Here is an 18,283-nt window from a genome sequence, read left to right on the forward strand (position 1 = left end):
CTGAGTCTTTAGCATGTTTGGTTTAAGGATGTGTTTTCTTCAGCTTTTCCAGTCTATGAAATGCTTCTCGACAACCCTCTATAAGTATCGTTCACCTCACCACAATGTTCCCATTAGTCATTAATTGTCATTCAAACATCAGCAGCTGTTGGTGAAGTTGTGCTGACATCAGCTTTATGCACATAACTGAAGATCACAACACTTTGATCAGCTGCTGATGTGTCAGTTGATCTGCTCTTTCCTTCCTAACATTCTCATTGGGTTTTTGCAGGTGCTCCTCTTCTGAAGACGTTAGTGTGCGGTGAGGACAGAGAAGATGAGGAACCAGAGCTGGCTGAGGAAGAACTGGTTTTGGGTTGCTGGTGGTGCATTTGCTGCTATTCATTTTGGCACGTGGCTCCTGCAGAAAACGATGAAGAGTTCGGTGCAGACTGAACGGCAGCTCAAACGCAGGGAGGAGTAAAAGCAAACCATTTATGCATTTGAGAGATTATGGGGTTGTGTGTGGTTTATTACAGTTAATATAAGTGCTTTGTTGTCTGTCTAGTGACAAATTAAAAATACACACTTTGCTTCCGATGTACACATATGAGACAATGTTATATATGGATATCATTTGAAAGTAATTATTATTTTTTCACAAATTCAGAAAGTGAATGCGTTGCGAAGACATTCTGAGCATGTAATGAGGCCAAAACATACAAAAACTCTTTGACATACACTCGACCACTTCTAATCCTTTGAAGTCTTTCATGACAAAATGGGAATATGTATACTGTATAAATGAACATTCTCCACTCTGTACAGATGTAAACATAGGATTTTAATGGTGTATTTAAAAATAATAAATACAAAATAACAGGAATGTTCCCCTTGGGTGTGAGACTTAAAGTAAGAACATCAGCACTTGCGGTATCTTAATTCGCGCTAGTTTTTCCTCTTGAAAATGTCTAACTTTGTTATAGCAGGAAAGGGATCACAGCCTTTCTTGATTTAGGGTAATCTTTAAATTTCTCCAAGTAATACCTGTGAAGAAAACAAGGCATTTACTTCCAGGTTTGCATGACGCTTTATAAAAACATAAACCCTTTATTATAATCCATAACATAACTTTGTGTACCAGATGCTGGATTCCTTACTTGAAATAAAATTAACATTAAATAAAATATCAATTGCCATTAAAAACTAATGCTTTTGTGCCCTATTGAAAAAGAAAAACATTTCAATAAAACTTTTTATCAGTATTTCATGGTTCTCAATCAGTTATGTTTATACTTAAAAATACAGTAATCTAAAGCAGGTGTCTTTAGAAGGCTGCATTTTGGAACAGCCCTCACTAGATTTAGGAGCAGGGTTTGTGTCAGTACCTGTGATGGTGGTAGGCTCGAGGCCCAATGGAGCAGATAGTGAATATAGCAAAGGAGAAAGCAGGAAAGGACCAGCTGGCCACAGCGTATCCACACCATTCAACGATCTCGCCAAAGAAGTTAGCACCAGAGACCAGCTCAAACATCCCTCCTGAAGAGAACACAATGAGAATATTTAGTGCAGAGCTGAGTTCAGGAATAAGGAGATTCAGTCTCACTCACATCAATCTATTTGAGAATGTCTGGGTCGTATTTTATCTCCAAATTCAAAATAATATTTTGAGAAAAATGAATTCTTTTTTTATTAATATTATTTAAATATGATTAATGTTTATATTAATTTATTACAATTATATATTTATATTTGTAAATGGATATGTTTTAATTCATTTTATTATTGTAATATATACACACAGTACAGTAAATATATAGATTTAATAAAAAAAGTAAAATTTATTATATGTAGTCATATATTTAAGACAAACATTTTTAAATTAAAAAATATTTTCATAATTAAATTTCTTACTTTTTCCCACAATTATTTGACCGAAGATCATATGTGGTCATATATTTATAACTTTATACAATTTTTCTTGCTTTTCCCCCTCATAATTATCCATAAATCCATTTGACTGAATAATATAACGACACAATTGACCTTGTCATAATTAAATACTGACCTCTAGGGATTTTATAGCTGACATCTCCTGGTTTCCTCAGGTTTCGTAAAATATAGTCGCTGTGGATGTTGATGGCCATTCCAGTGAAAAACATCAACAAACCTGGAAGAACAATTTATTTCCACTTGAGTGTTTTAACACCAACATTATGATTCAAATGAATATGTAGTTCTCTCAGAAATATCTAATTTAGCAGCATGTAGAGTACCAGTAATGAAGCGCGTGTCTCTGTGCCAGTCGCTGTGGTAGTGAGCGCAGTGGAGCACCTGGTGACCCTGCAGAAAACCATTCACAGAGCAGAAGATCACCGCATACACCACAATGTGCAGAGGAGACGGCCTGCCTTTAGTCAGCAAGGAATACACAAAAGTCCTGCAGGAATAGCAAAGAGTGTGGGGAAACGGAGACATCAGATATGCTTTCTGTTTTATATTGTCGTCTTGTTTGTGCTTGTTTTTTCCTCCTTTTGTCACTGGACCATGGGAGAACAATAAGGCCAGTTCACTCAAAGAGGCGTCTTGATATCTGTGTTGTATCAGGAGCCAGAATAAAAGATCCAGATAAATGAATGCATGCTTCCCACAATTTGATAGTCCAATGCACAAGATAGGATAGGATGTGCACAAGACAGGTTTTACCGTTTTCTAACTTGTGTCTCAAACACAGCTTGCAGAAGGTGTTTCGTATGGAAGCATATGGGTAGCATTATTCAATTTGGGATGTAATATGCAAAATGACAATGCAATATTTAAAATGGCAATGCATTTCTGTATTTACATTTACATTTTCCAATACATTTGTGCAACGTTTGGTGCAAAATGAAAATGAAAATTAAATTACATAATTTTCATTTGCCATTTCCTACACCAGTTTTAATATGTAAAATGAATATTAATTTTAACGCTTTATAAGTTGCAAAATTAAAATGAAAATGTATTACAGAAATGATTAGATATGTCTAACATGTTAAAGCAAAAACTGTGGCAAAATGATCATTTAAATGCTATTTTTCTTAATTGCATTAACACTCACAGTCAAGACACTTACGATTGCATTTTCATTCGGTGTCCCGCAATGAATGTAGCAAAACTCAATGTGCACATTGAAAATGCATTCCGAGCCGATCACGTGTCCCCGCCCTCGCGCCACGTCAATCATTGTGTGAACAAGGCGGGGCTTACAGAAGGTCAGAGACTCAAGTCTCAAGAAGAGGATTCAATCAAGTGAGACAACATGGACAAGACAGTTGGTCCGTGTATGTTTTGATCATTTCGGTTTATGGCTTCAATATTTCATTCGGACATGTGGGCGGAGCTGAAACGCTGCTTTCATCTGATTGGTCGAATCGGATCGGTTTTCATCTGACAGCCTTCAGCTGAAATGTCTGAAACTACACTCACTGTTAATTAGCATAATATTTGAATCAGATGTAGCTGGGCACATAATTCGTGCTGCTGAGACCTGCAAATTATTTCTAGGTTGTAGTATTGTATGAATATTGTCCCACTGATAAAAACAGTGCAAATAGTTATTTCCCTTTGGATAACAGTAAAGTGGAAATAAATATAGTTAAATTTATGAAATAAAATTAAATAGGATTTTTTGGGAAGGTAAGTCTGGCCAGTTATACAAGCAACACGAGTCTGACGAGTCTAAAGATATGAGCTGAATTGGGTGAAACATTAAAGTTCTAGTTTGTGTCAATTACTCTCATAATAAATAATAATAATAATGTTAACTGTATTTTTCGGTATAAGTTGCATCAGTCCAAAAATACGTCATGACGAGGAAAAAAACATATATAAGTCGCACTGGACTATATGTCACATTTATTCAAGACCAAGAGAAAACATTACCGTCTACAGCCGCGAGAGGGCGCTCTGGGGTAGGCTACAGGAGCACTGAGCAGCATGGAGCTAATTTTACTATTTTTATTTAGAAATGTAACTATATTCATTTTTACAATTATTTATTAATGTCTCTCTCACACACACACACACAAACATACCTAGTGCCTTATGACTTAAAAGATGAGAGTGGTAAATGTTACAGACATGGAACTGTTCAGTCTATTATTGATTTTAATTTCCACTTCACTGTTATCCAAAGGGACAGAACTATTTGCACTGTATTTATCAGTGGGACAATATTCATACAATACTACAACCTAGAAATAATTTGCAGGTCTCAGCAGCACGAATTATGTGCCCAGCTACATCTGATTCAAATATTATGCTAATTAACAGTGAGCGTAGTTTCAGACATTTCAGTGCTTCACTCGCACTGACTCTTATTTTGCCTGAAAGAATGACAAGACCGAGCTGAAGGCTGTCAGATGAAAACCGATCCGATTCGACCAATCAGATGAAAGCAGCGTTTCAGCTCCGCCCACATGTCCGAATGAAATATTGAAGCCATAAACCGAAATGATCAAAACATACACGGACCAACTGTCTTGTCCATGTTGTCTCACTTGATTGAATCCTCTTCTTGAGACTTGAGTCTCTGACCTTCTGTAAGCCCCGCCTTGTTCACACAATGATTGACGTGGCGCGAGGGCGGGGACACGTGATCGGCTCGGAATGCATTTTCAATGTGCACATTGAGTTTTGCTACATTCATTGCGGGACACCGAATGAAAATGCAATCGTAAGTGTCTTGACTGTGAGTGTTAATGCAATTAAGAAAAATAGCATTTAAATGATCATTTTGCCACAGTTTTTGCTTTAACATGTTAGACATATCTAATCATTTCTGTAATACATTTTCATTTTAATTTTGCAACTTATAAAGCGTTAAAATTAATATTCATTTTACATATTAAAACTGGTGTAGGAAATGGCAAATGAAAATTATGTAATTTAATTTTCATTTTCATTTTGCACCAAAAGTTGCACAAATGTATTGGAAAATGTAAATGTAAATACAGAAATGCATTGCCATTTTAAATATTGCATTGTCATTTTGCATATTACATCCCAAATTGAATAATGCTACCCATATGCTTCCATAGTTTCGTGTATTCAGAGTTGTTCACAGTGTTAAAGAGATGGATTCTCATGCTAAACATGGCCAAAGTTTAAAAAAATAATAATTTAGAAGAATGACTGAGAATTTCTGTGCCAAAAAATTTTACTTCTGGGTCGGTACAAGTTTCGGCTGTTTTTTTTAAAATATATATATATTTTTTTATCGTGGATCTAATGACGTAGACGAGAACGGAACTCCTTATATGAGCATTTCTCCCGGAAAAGCGCGCCCGCTCACACCAGAGGAGAGCGAGACCGCGCACATTAACTCTGCGTAGGATTTGTTCGAGAAGAATGCCTCCAAGTGTAGCAAGTGCATTTGTGTGTTCTGGTCATTTGAGTGACGAATGTTTTATAAACAAGGCCCAAGTCGACACTGTATTTGCACATCGTTTGCTATTAAAACATGGAGCCGTCCCAGTGCTAAAAAACCCATTCATGTAAGTACAATTGCATTAGATTTCTGTATTTTGTTGGAAATCAGCACATAAGTAAATATATCTTAGTGGAAATGACACAAAACATCAGTATTATAGCTCCGCTTATGCCTCCAGGAGCTCGGAAAGAATCGGATAGTTGTATTTTTCTTTAATAAATGATAAAACTAAAGACTTTTTGGATATAAGAAGGATACAGCACTACTCTATAGGTACTCAAGATTAACATGAGATGTTATGTACCCTTTAAATAACTATTCATGTGTTTTTTTTTATTTTATTAACACCAGTTTTTAGTGCTTTTCAGTGTTTGTTAAAGGTAGGCCTCAAAGATTGTAGTACTTGGGTAGGTTGTTATATTAATAAAACTTTATATGTTAATGAAATATACATTTTTGTTTTAATTTTTTACTGTACATTTAAGCTTAGCCGGTAAAACCAAAAATGTAACGTACTGGCAACCACAGCTGCTGTTTTCTTTGTGTCTATATGGGAGGATGTTTATTTCGAATCTCATGAGTAATGAAATGACTGTATTCTGTTTTACGCTGTATCAGCTGAGATTTAACAGATTATTTGATAAGCGTGATGGAACATGGTGGTTGCATTTCCGATTTCCAGATAGGTGGCTAAAAATAAAACTGTCTTGCAAGTAACGTTCACTCTTCAGCCATTTTCAGAATCAAAGTCACTTTAAATTGCCAAATACTGTATGTGTATATACTGTATGTATATGTACAAGGAATTTGTCTTGGCAAATTGGTTCTTGACAAAGACAAAAGAAAAAACAAGAATAAATAATAGAACATTGAGATAAGCTTTTTTAAAGAAGACAAGTAAAAGCTTTACAAGAAGAGCAGAGAGAGAAAAAAATTCAGGAAGATAAAAATATAAAATACGAAATAAACATGAACATTAACTCTACATTTGTGCAGGTTACGGTATGTGAAGTGGGGGAATTTAAATGTTCTTGGTAATGCTGTTTTCTATGTTGGCAATTAGCATGCAAGCACAGTCCTGTGTAATTAAATCTGACCAATCATAATGCCAAATTTGTCATATTGTCCGACAAACAAACCAGATCAGAGAATAGATTAACGACGGTGGATCTGAACTTTAAAAATGGTGTAAATTCATTGACCTCACATCCTCACAGCTGTTGTTACACATCTGTTACACATTTTTTCCTTCCTGTTCTTTCCACTGGAGTGAGTTGCACCATAACTGAAAAGACGCTCTGCCTGTAATCCATTATCTAGAAACCTGGCTATTGACCTTTTCAGACCAGTTTGAGAATTTGTACTTTAGACATCCAAAGTACATTTGTGCAGGTCGTCATGACTTTATGCCGCTTTGTCAGATTATAAAGACTGAGGCAGTATATTTCAAATACAGTCACTGCTGGAGATGGAAAGTCCTAACTCAAGTGTGAAAGCAGACCACAAACCATAAACAAACAGCTATTTTCAAATACTTAACTGTTATAATGATCTGCTCAACAGTTTTCGGTGAGAGGTGTCAGCCTTGAAAAAGAAAAGGGTTCATTTTCTCTTTAGGCTAATATATATATATTAAAACTGAACTATATACTTTGATTTTTTAATTTAGTTTTAAGATTTTGACCTTTTATACTTGTGTAATTTTCAGTACATTTTACAACTTGTTACAGATAAGCTAGTGAGTCTACTTTTTGCACCATTGACTTTCCTATTGCAAAACTCAAAACCACACACGCAACAAAAAAACGAAACTATGCTGTTTAGTATGTTAATCTGATAATTATTCAGAACATTCTTAGCAAAGTTCCTTACCAGTATGAATTAAGTCTTGTTCTTGTTTTGCTGCTGTTGGCATTAATGCACTAGTCTATGTGTGAAATATGAACATCATTACCTCTGAAAGTAGTGGAAGCAAAAGATCCAGAACAGTAAATGTCTTCCTATCCCCGGCAAACTTTCTGTTGTCAAAAACAGCAGGACAGGAATTAGGAATGAAGGAAGTTCCTGAATGAACCATGCTGTCTTGGCTGGGACCATTATCCCGGGGGATTTTGTGTCCACATAACGTCCATATGGCGTGTGTGTTGTCATTTGCCGCAGGAAGTAAAGCACTCCACCAACCAAAAATGTCCAGTTACAATAGTGAATAGTGTTTTCCTGGCAAAGCATCGCTGCTTCTGTTTGCTTCTCAATGCACTGCAGATTTACTATCTCACTATTGTGTACTTATAATGAAATGGAATCCAGCCCTTGGGTTCACTTGGGTTCCTCCCACCAGATTCTATTGGCTACAATTGTGCATGACATGTGATATCCATTCTATTGAATGAGAGCGAATAAACATCTGAAGTCAGTTAGTGCCTCTAGTCAAAGAAACAATGGAAACTTGTGAAACGAGGTTTGAATGCTCAAACATGCTTGAATTCTCAGTCTGAAGATATGTTTGAAGATCAGAGCTGATGCTGGGTGTTGGGCAAGATTTTCTAGATGGTTGATACATGACAAACTATTTGCAGACATTCTTTCTGAATTTATTCAGAACCAGATGGGTATTTAGTTAATCCCTTTTTTTAGAAGCTAATCATAGTGACTAGTTAAAACATTGTTTAAATCATAATATTTAAAATAAATAAATAATATTTAAAATACCTTTTTTAAACTCTCAGACCATATAATGGTACAATGAATAGTTAAAATACTACCAGTACTAAGATTTATTAATAAGCAATGGTAATTTAAGATTATAAAGTACAAATTTATGGTAAGATTATTAGCAGGATCTTAAAAAAATAATAATATGTGTGTGCGTGCGGACTGTGTATGTTTATTATGTATGTATATAGATGAACAAACATACGTATATTTATTTTACAGGCACATATTTATAATAATTTATATTAAATATATACAAACCCAATTCCAAAAAAGTTGGGACACTGTACAAATTGTGAATAAAAACAGAATGCAATGATGTGGAAGTTTCAAATTTCAATATTTTATTCAGAATACAACATAGATGACATATCAAATGTTTAAACTGAGAAAATAAGGGAAAATAAGTTGATTTTAAATTTCATGGCATCAACACATCTCACAAAAATTGGGACAAGGCCATGTTTATCACTGTGTGCATCCCCTCTTCTTTTTTAACAGTCTGCAAACGTCTGGGGACTGAGGAGACAAGTTGCTCAGGTTTAGGAATAGGAATGTTGTGCCATTCTTGTCTAATACAGGCTTCTAGTTGGTCTTCTTTGTCGCATCTCCCTCTTTATGGTGTGCCAAATGTTTTTTATGGCTGAAAGATCTGGGCCCGTATTCATAAAGATTCTAAGAATCCTCTCAGGAAACTCTTAAATTAGCTTAAAAACGTTTACAGCGATTCGGGACCGATCTGAGAGGAACTTTGAGTAACGAAAAGACAAAAACTTTCATCTTAGTGAGGAGGCGGGGTTGACCCCGTTGCTATGTATGACACAATCCTTTGAAGACTGTGATTGGTTGGTTGTCCAAGAAGGAAAAAAAGAGTGATTTTAAGTATAAGGTCTATTCTAATTCTCACTTTGAATTTACATGCGTAATTTTTCCTATTTGACCGTTCTATCTCTCTCTCTCTCTCTCTCACACACACACACACACACACACACACACACACAAACACACATTATATGTGTGTATCTAAATCCTTTTTTTTTTTTTTTTTACCATGCTTGTGATTTCCTATAAGGTATTTGATTGGCTTAGACTGATAAAAATGGTTCCACTCTTTCCAATTACAGTGATTGCTGTCCTATTTAAGTGGCGGTTTGAATGTTGGTTTTAATGTATCAAACATGGAATCAAAATCAAGAAGGGCGAGAAAGCCCAATTGGACCGAGGAACAGTGTTTACTGTTAGCCCAGTTAGTGGACGAACACAAGGCCATTCTTAAAGGAAAATTCGGGCCGGGTGTCACAGCACGGGACAAGAAGCAGACAAGAGAGCCTATAGCACAAACTGTTAACGGTTCATTCCCCCTGCTTATGCGCACCTATAAGCCTGCTATATTCATAAATGCAGTTTTTTGAGCCTGCAAGGTGGGAATGTCCAGTGGAATCGAAATGAACTGCGAACAATAAGATGTTCTGAAAGTTTGTGTGATCACTTTGCTTACAGAAGGTTGTGACAGACCCAAATCATCACTATTTCATTGTTACATTTTCCCAGTTGCCAAATGTAGTGTAGTGATGTAGTGATTAATTTATATATTAAATTACAAATTATTATATAATCTATAGCGTCTTATTAACTCACTGTCATCCATTGTCTGCAACACATTTCTTCTGCCTCTTCGTCTCTCTGACATTTTCTCCTCTGCTAAAGAAACTCTTAAGCCTCTTAAAAGTCCTCATCTGTGCTCCTAACAAATTTGACCTTAAAGGGGGGGTGAAATGCTATTTCATGCATACTGAGTTTTATACACGGTTAAAGAGTTGGATTCCCATGCTAAACATGGACAAAGTTTCAAACATTAAGTTGTACGTTTGAAGGAGTATTTTTGTTCCCAAAATACTCCTTCCGGTTTGTCACAAGTTTCGGAAAGTTTTTTTCGAGTATGGCTCTGTGTGACGTTAGATGGAGCGGAATTTCCTTATATGGGTCCTGAGGGCACGTCTGTCGGAAGAGCGCACGCTCCCGTATAGCAGAGCACTGAGAGCACAGACATTCACTGATCAGAGCGAGAGCGTCGCAAAATGTCACAAAAGAAGTCTGTTTTTGGTTTCCAGGGCAAGACAACCCTGCACAGATTACCAAAAAAAAAAAAAACAGCATTAAGGGACCAGTGGATGGAGTTTATTTTTACAGAGCATCAACGGAGTTGTGCAAGTGTTTGTGTTTGTTCCCTGCATTTCAAAGATGCTTGTTTTACAAACAAGGCCCAGTTTGACGACGGATTTGCGTATCGTTAATTTCTTAAGGATAATGCAGTCCCAACGAAAAAGGGTCACGATCGTGTGTTGGAACCGCAGGCGGTGAGTAAAACTGCTTCAAATATCTCTGCCTCCTTGTTAGTGCGTCCCCTCCCATGCCGGAGACCCGGGTTCGAGCCCCGCTGCTCTCGTTCATTTTCAGCCTCTGGATCTGATTCTGGATCATAAATAAACGGCTGAATCTGACTGTTAGCCATGGTTTGTTTGGGATGATGTTTTTTCCCTCACGGTAATGTCACAGCTTCCAAACGCTCTCAATGCAAAAGCCTACTGGCGCTCGTGATTCTTTAGCTCCGCCCACACGTCACGCCTCCAGCCGGTCGTGTTTTTCCGGGAAAAATCGGTAAAGACTATCTTTCTCTTATGAATATAATAAAACTAAAGACTTTTTGAAGTTATGAAGGATGCAGTACTACTCTATAGGTACTCAAGATTAACAGGATATTGAGTGAAAACGAGCATTTCACCCCCCCTTTAAGACCTCTTTTAAGGGTTAAGATGCTTTCCGAATTACTTTTTTTCTTTACTAGGATTTTTTCTTTAATTTTAAGAGTAAACGCCCACATTTCTAAGAATTTTCTTAGAATTTTGTCACTAGGAGCTACTTTTTGCATTAAGATTCTTTATGAATATGGGCCCTGGACTGCAGGCTGGCCATTTCCCGGATCCTTCTTCTACTCAGCCACGATGTTGTAATTGATGCAGTATGTGGTCTGGCATGAAAATGTAAGGTCTTCCCTGAAAGAGACGACGTCTGGATGGGAACATATGTTGTTCTAGAACTTGCCTTTCCAGATGTGTAAGCTGCCCACGCCACATGCACTCATGCAACCCCACACCATCAGAGATCCAGGTTTCTGAACTGAGCGCTGATAACAACTTGGGTTGTCCTTGTCCTCTTTAGTCCGGATGACATGGCATCCCAGCCTTTCAAAAAGAACTTCAAATTTTGATTCGTCTGACCACAGAACAGTTTTACACTTTGCCACAGTCCAAGTTAAATGTGTCTTGGCCCAGAGAAAATGCCTGCGCTTCTGGATCATGTTTAGATATGGCTTCATTTTTGACCTGTAGAGTTTTAGTTGGCAACAGCAAATCCTCTGCCCATCTTGACTTCTGAGAGACACCGACACTCTGAGAGGCTCTTTTTATACACAATCATGTTGCCAATTGACCTAATAAATTGCAAATTGGTCCTCCAGCTGTTTCTTATAGGTAACATCTAACTTTTCCGGTCTCTTACTGCTACCTGTCCCAATTTTTTGGGAATGTGTAGCTCTCATGAAATCCAAAATGAGCCAATATTTGGCATGGCATTTCAAAATGTCTCACTTTCAACATTTGACATGTTATCTATATTCTATTGTGAATAAAATATAAGTTTATAAGATTTGTATATTATTACAATTTGTACAGTGTCCCAAATTTTTGGGAATCGGGTTTGTATGTAAATATATTATATATATAAAAATTCCCCATTTATACATGTAAGTGTGTGTATTTATATATAAAATACACACACATATGTAAACAAAAACCTTTGCGATTAATTGTTTGACAGCACTACTTTAAATATACTCCCCAAAAACTTATCAAAACCTATAATTTCTGTTATTTTGTAAAGAATGGGGGAAGACATTAGGGAGTTTATTTCAAAAAGAAAAATTGGAAGAAATAAACAAAAGAGAATTTGACATATTTTGCTTGAGAATTAACTCTTTTGCATACGATATAAAGAAGAACATATTCAATTGATAAATGATCAGGGTTCTCTTAATAAACATCTATTTAAAAGTATTTATTTATGTTGGGCTGAAAGTGAAAGAATATATTCTTAATACATTGTGCTTTTATTATTATTATTTTAATTCAATGCAATAATAAATTGTGATTGACTGACGTGGAATGTCAAGTATAGGTCTCTGCAGGAAAATAATGGGAGTTACCAGATCAGGGTGTTTTTACACCATGATACCTGATTGGCTGACGTCATAATGGTGTTAGGTTTAGGGGTGGGGTTGGGTAAGGGGGATCATTTTGATTGCATGATTTAAGCTGCGTTTCCACCGCAGGAACTTTACCCAGGAACTAGGGACTTTGGGCCAGTACTCGGTGTGTTTCCACCGCAGGAACCAGGAACTAAATTAAGTTCCAGGAAAAAAAATGCCCTGCTGGCCAGTGGGGGAGGGTTTCATATTAAAATGATCAAAATTACTCAACGTCTGCAAGATTCGTTGGGTGATTCAGATTTCTCTTGGCAAAGCGGTTAGAAGACTTACAGGTTGCTCACGTGATCTCTACGTCATCAAGCTCAGTTTGAGTCGATCCCGATGAAGTGCGTGCTTCTAATTGACTTCACTTGTCTCTGTTGAATCCAATGGGGAGGCTGTGCCCATTTCTTTTACTGTCTATGCTGCTGGCGAGGTAGTACTTTTTCAAAGTTCCGGAACTTTCGGGGACGGGACTTGGGCGCTAAACATCCTGATTGGTTGAGTTCACGCAGCATTGGTTGAGTTCAACCACCATTTATTCGGATCATTTTCAAAATATTACTGTTATTGTGCAGGGGGGCAGGGTTTCATATTTTATTGAAGCAGCCCTGGGCGCCACCATTGGCTAGCGGACCCCCACCTGCTGTTAGCATTCCATTGACTCCCATTCATTTTGGCATCACTTTGACAGCAAATAACTTTACTTCTGAAGCGTTTAAAGACTCCATTTGTCCATTAATTATTTCTAAAGAAACACGAAAATGTATAAAAGGTTCCATTACCCTGTATCTCATGTTATGGTCCCGTAGAAGCAGTTTTTGTAAAAATAGGCTAACGATTGCGTCATAACCTGCTACTCTCTGTTGAACAGTAGGGAAATTACCATATGGACAGGATGAGAAGCTCGCAGGCAATCTTTTACAGTCTATGAGGCAATCGTGGGGACGTGGAGGCATAAAGTCAAGGGAGATATAATCAGAATTAGGGCTGGGTAATAAGGAGCAAAAAATATATCTCAATATATTTTGCTATATCTCGATATCTTTACTGGAAAAGTAACCCCCCAAAAACTACTGTAAAAACAAATATGCCAAATATTACATGTTTAGGGACTTATGAAATGTTTTATTTTTTTCTTCACCATATGTTTTATTGTTATCTAATTCTGTGTTTAAGCAAGTGTAATTATTTAAATGCATTAAAAAAACTTAATTTGTTACATTTTTTTCTTAAAATAGCCTTATGTGAAATGTTTTTCCTCTCTGAAATTCTGTGTATTCACATTTTTCTGGTTATCAAATGAAAGTATAAAACATTCATTTAATTTATCTTTTAATTATTGAAAATTAAGCAAACTTTATTTTTTTGCTAACTACTGTAAATTCATTGTCATGACTGGATTCTGTTCTTCACTCCGCATCACAGAAATCATAATGAATTAACCTTGAATTATAAATGGTACATAGCTGTACCTGAACGGGATGATGATGTTCTGAATAGGTAAGTTAAACATATTCAACGCGTTTCCTCGTTTTGCAGCTGCTTTCCAACCACAGTTTTTGATGTGTCTGTGTCTTCCTTCAAGGACAAAAAAGCATTTGTCTTTTCTATACAAAAAGTATTCCCATACAAGTGCCAATTTTAACTAAAATTTTGACATGGGATAGAGATAAGAAATAGCGGGCTCTGTCTCCGATGTTGTCTTCGCTGTACGTTTGGGTGGAGCAAGAGAACAGTTAGGGGCCTATCACATTTGCGTATTTTGTGTGCTCAAGTCCGTTATATTTCAAATGTAGGCGCGCGATATGCGCACTCATAAAGGTAGCGACGCGGTGACGCGCTCGTTTTTTCCAGGCGCGTCCACAACGCATCTAGTTAAAAAACATCTCAACTTTTAGGAATGCCGCAAGTGCACCGCAGGTAATGTGGCTTCCTCACATTTTCCATAACAACGTTGAAAGCTCAGCCAAGATGAAGGCACAGCTGATCCTAGCTGAATATGGATTGGCATTTTTAAATTAATTTAGTAGCAGAGCTACTGCAAGCAATTTTGAGTGCTGTAAATTCATTTATCCATTGCTGGAATATCTGCGTCTTCATGGAGAGAGCGGGTCATGGTTTCTTAGCAATGGCAGACGCAAGTGCCCGAAGGCTTTGGGAAAAAAATCCGAAAGCGACCTGCCTAGCGTTTTCCATGCATTTTTATGCATGATATGTGAACGGCCCCTTAGGTGGAAAGTTGTTGCCTAGACGCAGGTGAGATTCTGTGTCTTTTATTTTCTCTCAATATCGTAAATAAGCAAATGTACATGGTATGATAACCGTACATGTTTATATCACGGTATATCGTTACAACCCTAGAATGTAGTTGTTTAAAACTCAAATCTGTGGTTTATTTACAAAAGACAGCGCCTATTTAAAAATGTGTTTCGCCGATTTCGGAGACGTGAGCTCCACATTATCAGCGGGAGCTCAGTCCTCATGTATCCGCCGACAGCAGCCTCACTTCGGATAGACCTTCTGATATGTGCCGCTGGCTCTGATGTCTCTTTAGTGGTTAAACCAGAGCCTGTCTACGGAGAGCCCTCCCACTCCCTATTAAGTCCTGTTGTACTGAATTTTGGTTGCAGTTACACCAGAGTTCCACTGGGGGCAATCGCGATGAGTGCAAAATTAATGGGAGTCTATGGGGCTAGACCAGGGGTGCCCAACCCTGTTCCTGGCGATCGACTATCCTGCAAAGTTTGGCTCCAACCCTAATCAAACACTCCTGGCTTTAATTTTTAAGTGAGCCTGAAGACCTTGATTAGTTGCTTCAGGTGTGTTTGATTAGGATTGGAGCTAAACTTTGCAGGACAGTCGATCGCCAGGAGCAGGGTTGAGCACACCTGGGCTAGACCGAGCGGCAACCTCACGCTCTCTCTCGTGAGGCCAATAAGGAAGTGACTAAAACTGCAATTCATCGACTGGCCGCTTGGGGCTGGCTGCAGAAGAGAGTCAGTCCCATAGACTCCCCATGTTAAAATGGCCTTTACAGCAGAAAAAAAAAACATGTTTACAGCCTGGTTCAAAAAATAATTTTGGTCTATATTGCTAATTTTGCCCTTCATGACAACTGTGAGGGGGGTGAATTTTTTTTTATAACTCATCCGTTTAAATTATATTAAGCCTTAAAGTTCTGCATAATTAAGGGCGTGGCCACTTGAGTGACAGGTGGATTGCCGCTGTTGACAATGGCGTCGTGCAAGGTGGGCGTGGCTTCAGCAATCAGCTCCCGCCTTTTTGCCCATTTTCGATTATCCGGGTGAGTCGCGCGGTAACGCGCTGCCAAGATGGCGATGGCCCGCTCTGCACACTTTAGGCGTCAAAACCGCTATTGAGGAGTCTATGGGTGACGTCACAGACACTACGTCCATATTTTTTTTACAGTGTATGGGCTAGACGGATAAATTTGTCTCTTTCACCCGATTGCCATTAAGAAATCTCAGATCTGATTGTAGGTTTTGCAAGTTCAACATGGGTTAAAGGTCGAAAGTTGAATGAACGAGTACTTATGTCCTTTCGATTTCGTACAGGTTGAGTTGTTGTTGCCCATAACACGCTAGAATTCTGCTAATGAAAGCTGATTGGTAAATGAAGGACTAATTACGACCAGAGATACTGCTTGATGGCATCAGAATCAGCGGTATCAGAATGTTAAGGCGGACTTTTTCGCCCAAGTTTTTCTTTTCAACGCAGTAGTGATGGGAAGTTAAATTCTTTTCCGCGAACCGGTTCTTTCGGACGGTTCGATTCAATAAACCGGTTGAAAAAAACAGTTCATCGGTTCTTTCACGCTCGACGTAATGACGTCATTGGCGATGACGTAATGGCGTCACGTCTATCAAACATTCAAATATATAAAGTCAGTAATCATAACTTTAGTCAGTTAAAACCTCATAATCATGAAACGTTTACATTTGAGTTTTGCAACAACACCTAAATACAGTAACAGTATTAACTATATCATTAACTATAAATACAGTACAGATATTTCATAAATCATCCCTTATTCCTATTAAACATAAGAGTCTTTAGAGTCTTAATTATTGTCCAACTCCATTTGGCCTATACATTAAATACAATATACAGATTGGAAACATTAATCTAAAAAAAATAATAATAAAAAAAATCAAAATAAAATATAGTTATTTTATCACACTTTCCGATATTTAACAAAATACTTACAAAATTACACGCATGCGCAATATCATAAGTTCATCGGTTCTCAATTCGGACGCGTCCGACAGAAACGATTCTCGGTTGAGTGTACTGGTGATCCGAAAACCGAAGCAACCGGTTCTTGACTCGAGAAGGAGAACTGCTCCAGCAGTGGACGTGTTTGTTCATTATCTGGCTCGGCTCGGTGTTCATCTTCAGTTCGGTCTTCACAGCAGTTCATTCAGTGTACTGTTTGAGTAAATGGATTACCCCGGGGTATTGGTTTATTCTGACTCAGAGGGAGTGTCAGTCACGTTAAAAAAGTTAACAGCTTAAGTAATTTGTGGATTTATGCTATTGGAGACGTGAACCAGTTCAAACGATTCAGTTCAATTTGGTGAACTGGTTCAACCGGTTCAATAAGAAGAACCGGTTAAATTGAACGATTCTTTCACGAATCGGCCATCACTACAATGCAGCAACTTTTTCTACGTCACGAGCCTAATCTTCCCGGTACTTTACAACGTGCTGGAAATGCAGAAAAGCAACAGGTCTTGTGGTGTATTTTGCCAGTTCTCAGAAGAATCAAACTCAGTCAGGGATTTTTCTCTCAGAAGAAAAGACTTTATTTTAACCAAAACAAGAGCTCGTTGCAAGGAGATCTCCCGAAATGCTAGGTTGCATCTCATTATATACCCTATACAGGGCGTTTCCAAATAGTCAAACTTTTCCTTATGCTTGCAATTTTGATCCCTCCCTAGGGAGACGCTATGGTAAAGAGAAGAGACCCATTGCATGTTTTTCCAGATGTTTCCTGAGACTTGCTATGGTAAAGAAAAGTGGTGGTCAGGATGTTTTTTGCAGACATAGGCACATTCCTTTCACACAAAGGCTATATGATTCTAATGGAATAAAACACGTATGTATATATATGACTAGATTCATCTTGATCATACTTGATTGAGCAAAATCCCACCAATAAAAATCTTCCACATATTCTCCCCTTTGAGACTTAATAAGTCTCACATTTGATTATTCTTATCCAGAGTGCTACTCCATAATCCAGTCATATTAGTTACACTACCTAGTGACTAAATAAGTCACATTGTATTATCACTGGTTATCACAGTTTTGTATAAAAGGCATAAAAATACATACACATACAAATACAAATCACATCACACATTGAATATCACAAGATTATAAGAGTTGATCTTCAGCTTAGATACCTTATGTATCAATTTCCCATTATTTTGATATTTTTGAATTTAATTTGCTTAACTGTGGCTTTGACTAGTAACCTCAATATAGGAAGTATACAGTAAAATAGTAAATATCCTGTCATTAATGCCATTCCTAAAAACTTTCCCTATTTAGTTATAAACTATGCTCCCCATGCTCCTAACTGTAAATCGAACCAGTCTTACATTTTATTATCTTTTCCAACATTTTTTTTTTATCTACTATTCTTAGCCTTTTCAATTTGATCAGTTCTTCATTAAATGCTCCCTTCTATAAATACAGCATTTTCCCCAAACATAACACATACTTTTCCTTCTTCGATTTTCTATTTTGCTCCTTTCATTCTATTTGTTGCATCCAATTGCTCTATT

The 18,283-nt window shown here is 37.4% G+C and overlaps 1 protein-coding gene across 1 annotated transcript; it reads right to left on the reverse strand.

The window, feature by feature from the left end:
- Positions 1-802: 802 nt before the first annotated feature.
- Positions 803-7,729, reverse strand: LOC128020888 (3-oxo-5-alpha-steroid 4-dehydrogenase 2). The gene is made up of 5 exons (XM_052607673.1): positions 7,407-7,729; positions 2,256-2,419; positions 2,048-2,149; positions 1,368-1,518; positions 803-1,026 (listed from the first exon to the last, which is right to left on the reverse strand). Exons 1-5 carry the CDS (start codon positions 7,679-7,681, stop codon positions 960-962), a joined length of 759 nt encoding a protein of 252 aa, XP_052463633.1. The 5' UTR covers positions 7,682-7,729; the 3' UTR covers positions 803-959.
- Between the last annotated feature and the right edge of the window lie 10,554 nt (positions 7,730-18,283).

This window comes from Carassius gibelio, chromosome A1 (genome assembly GCF_023724105.1).
Source record: "Carassius gibelio isolate Cgi1373 ecotype wild population from Czech Republic chromosome A1, carGib1.2-hapl.c, whole genome shotgun sequence".
Classification (NCBI taxonomy): Eukaryota; Metazoa; Chordata; class Actinopteri; order Cypriniformes; family Cyprinidae; genus Carassius; species Carassius gibelio.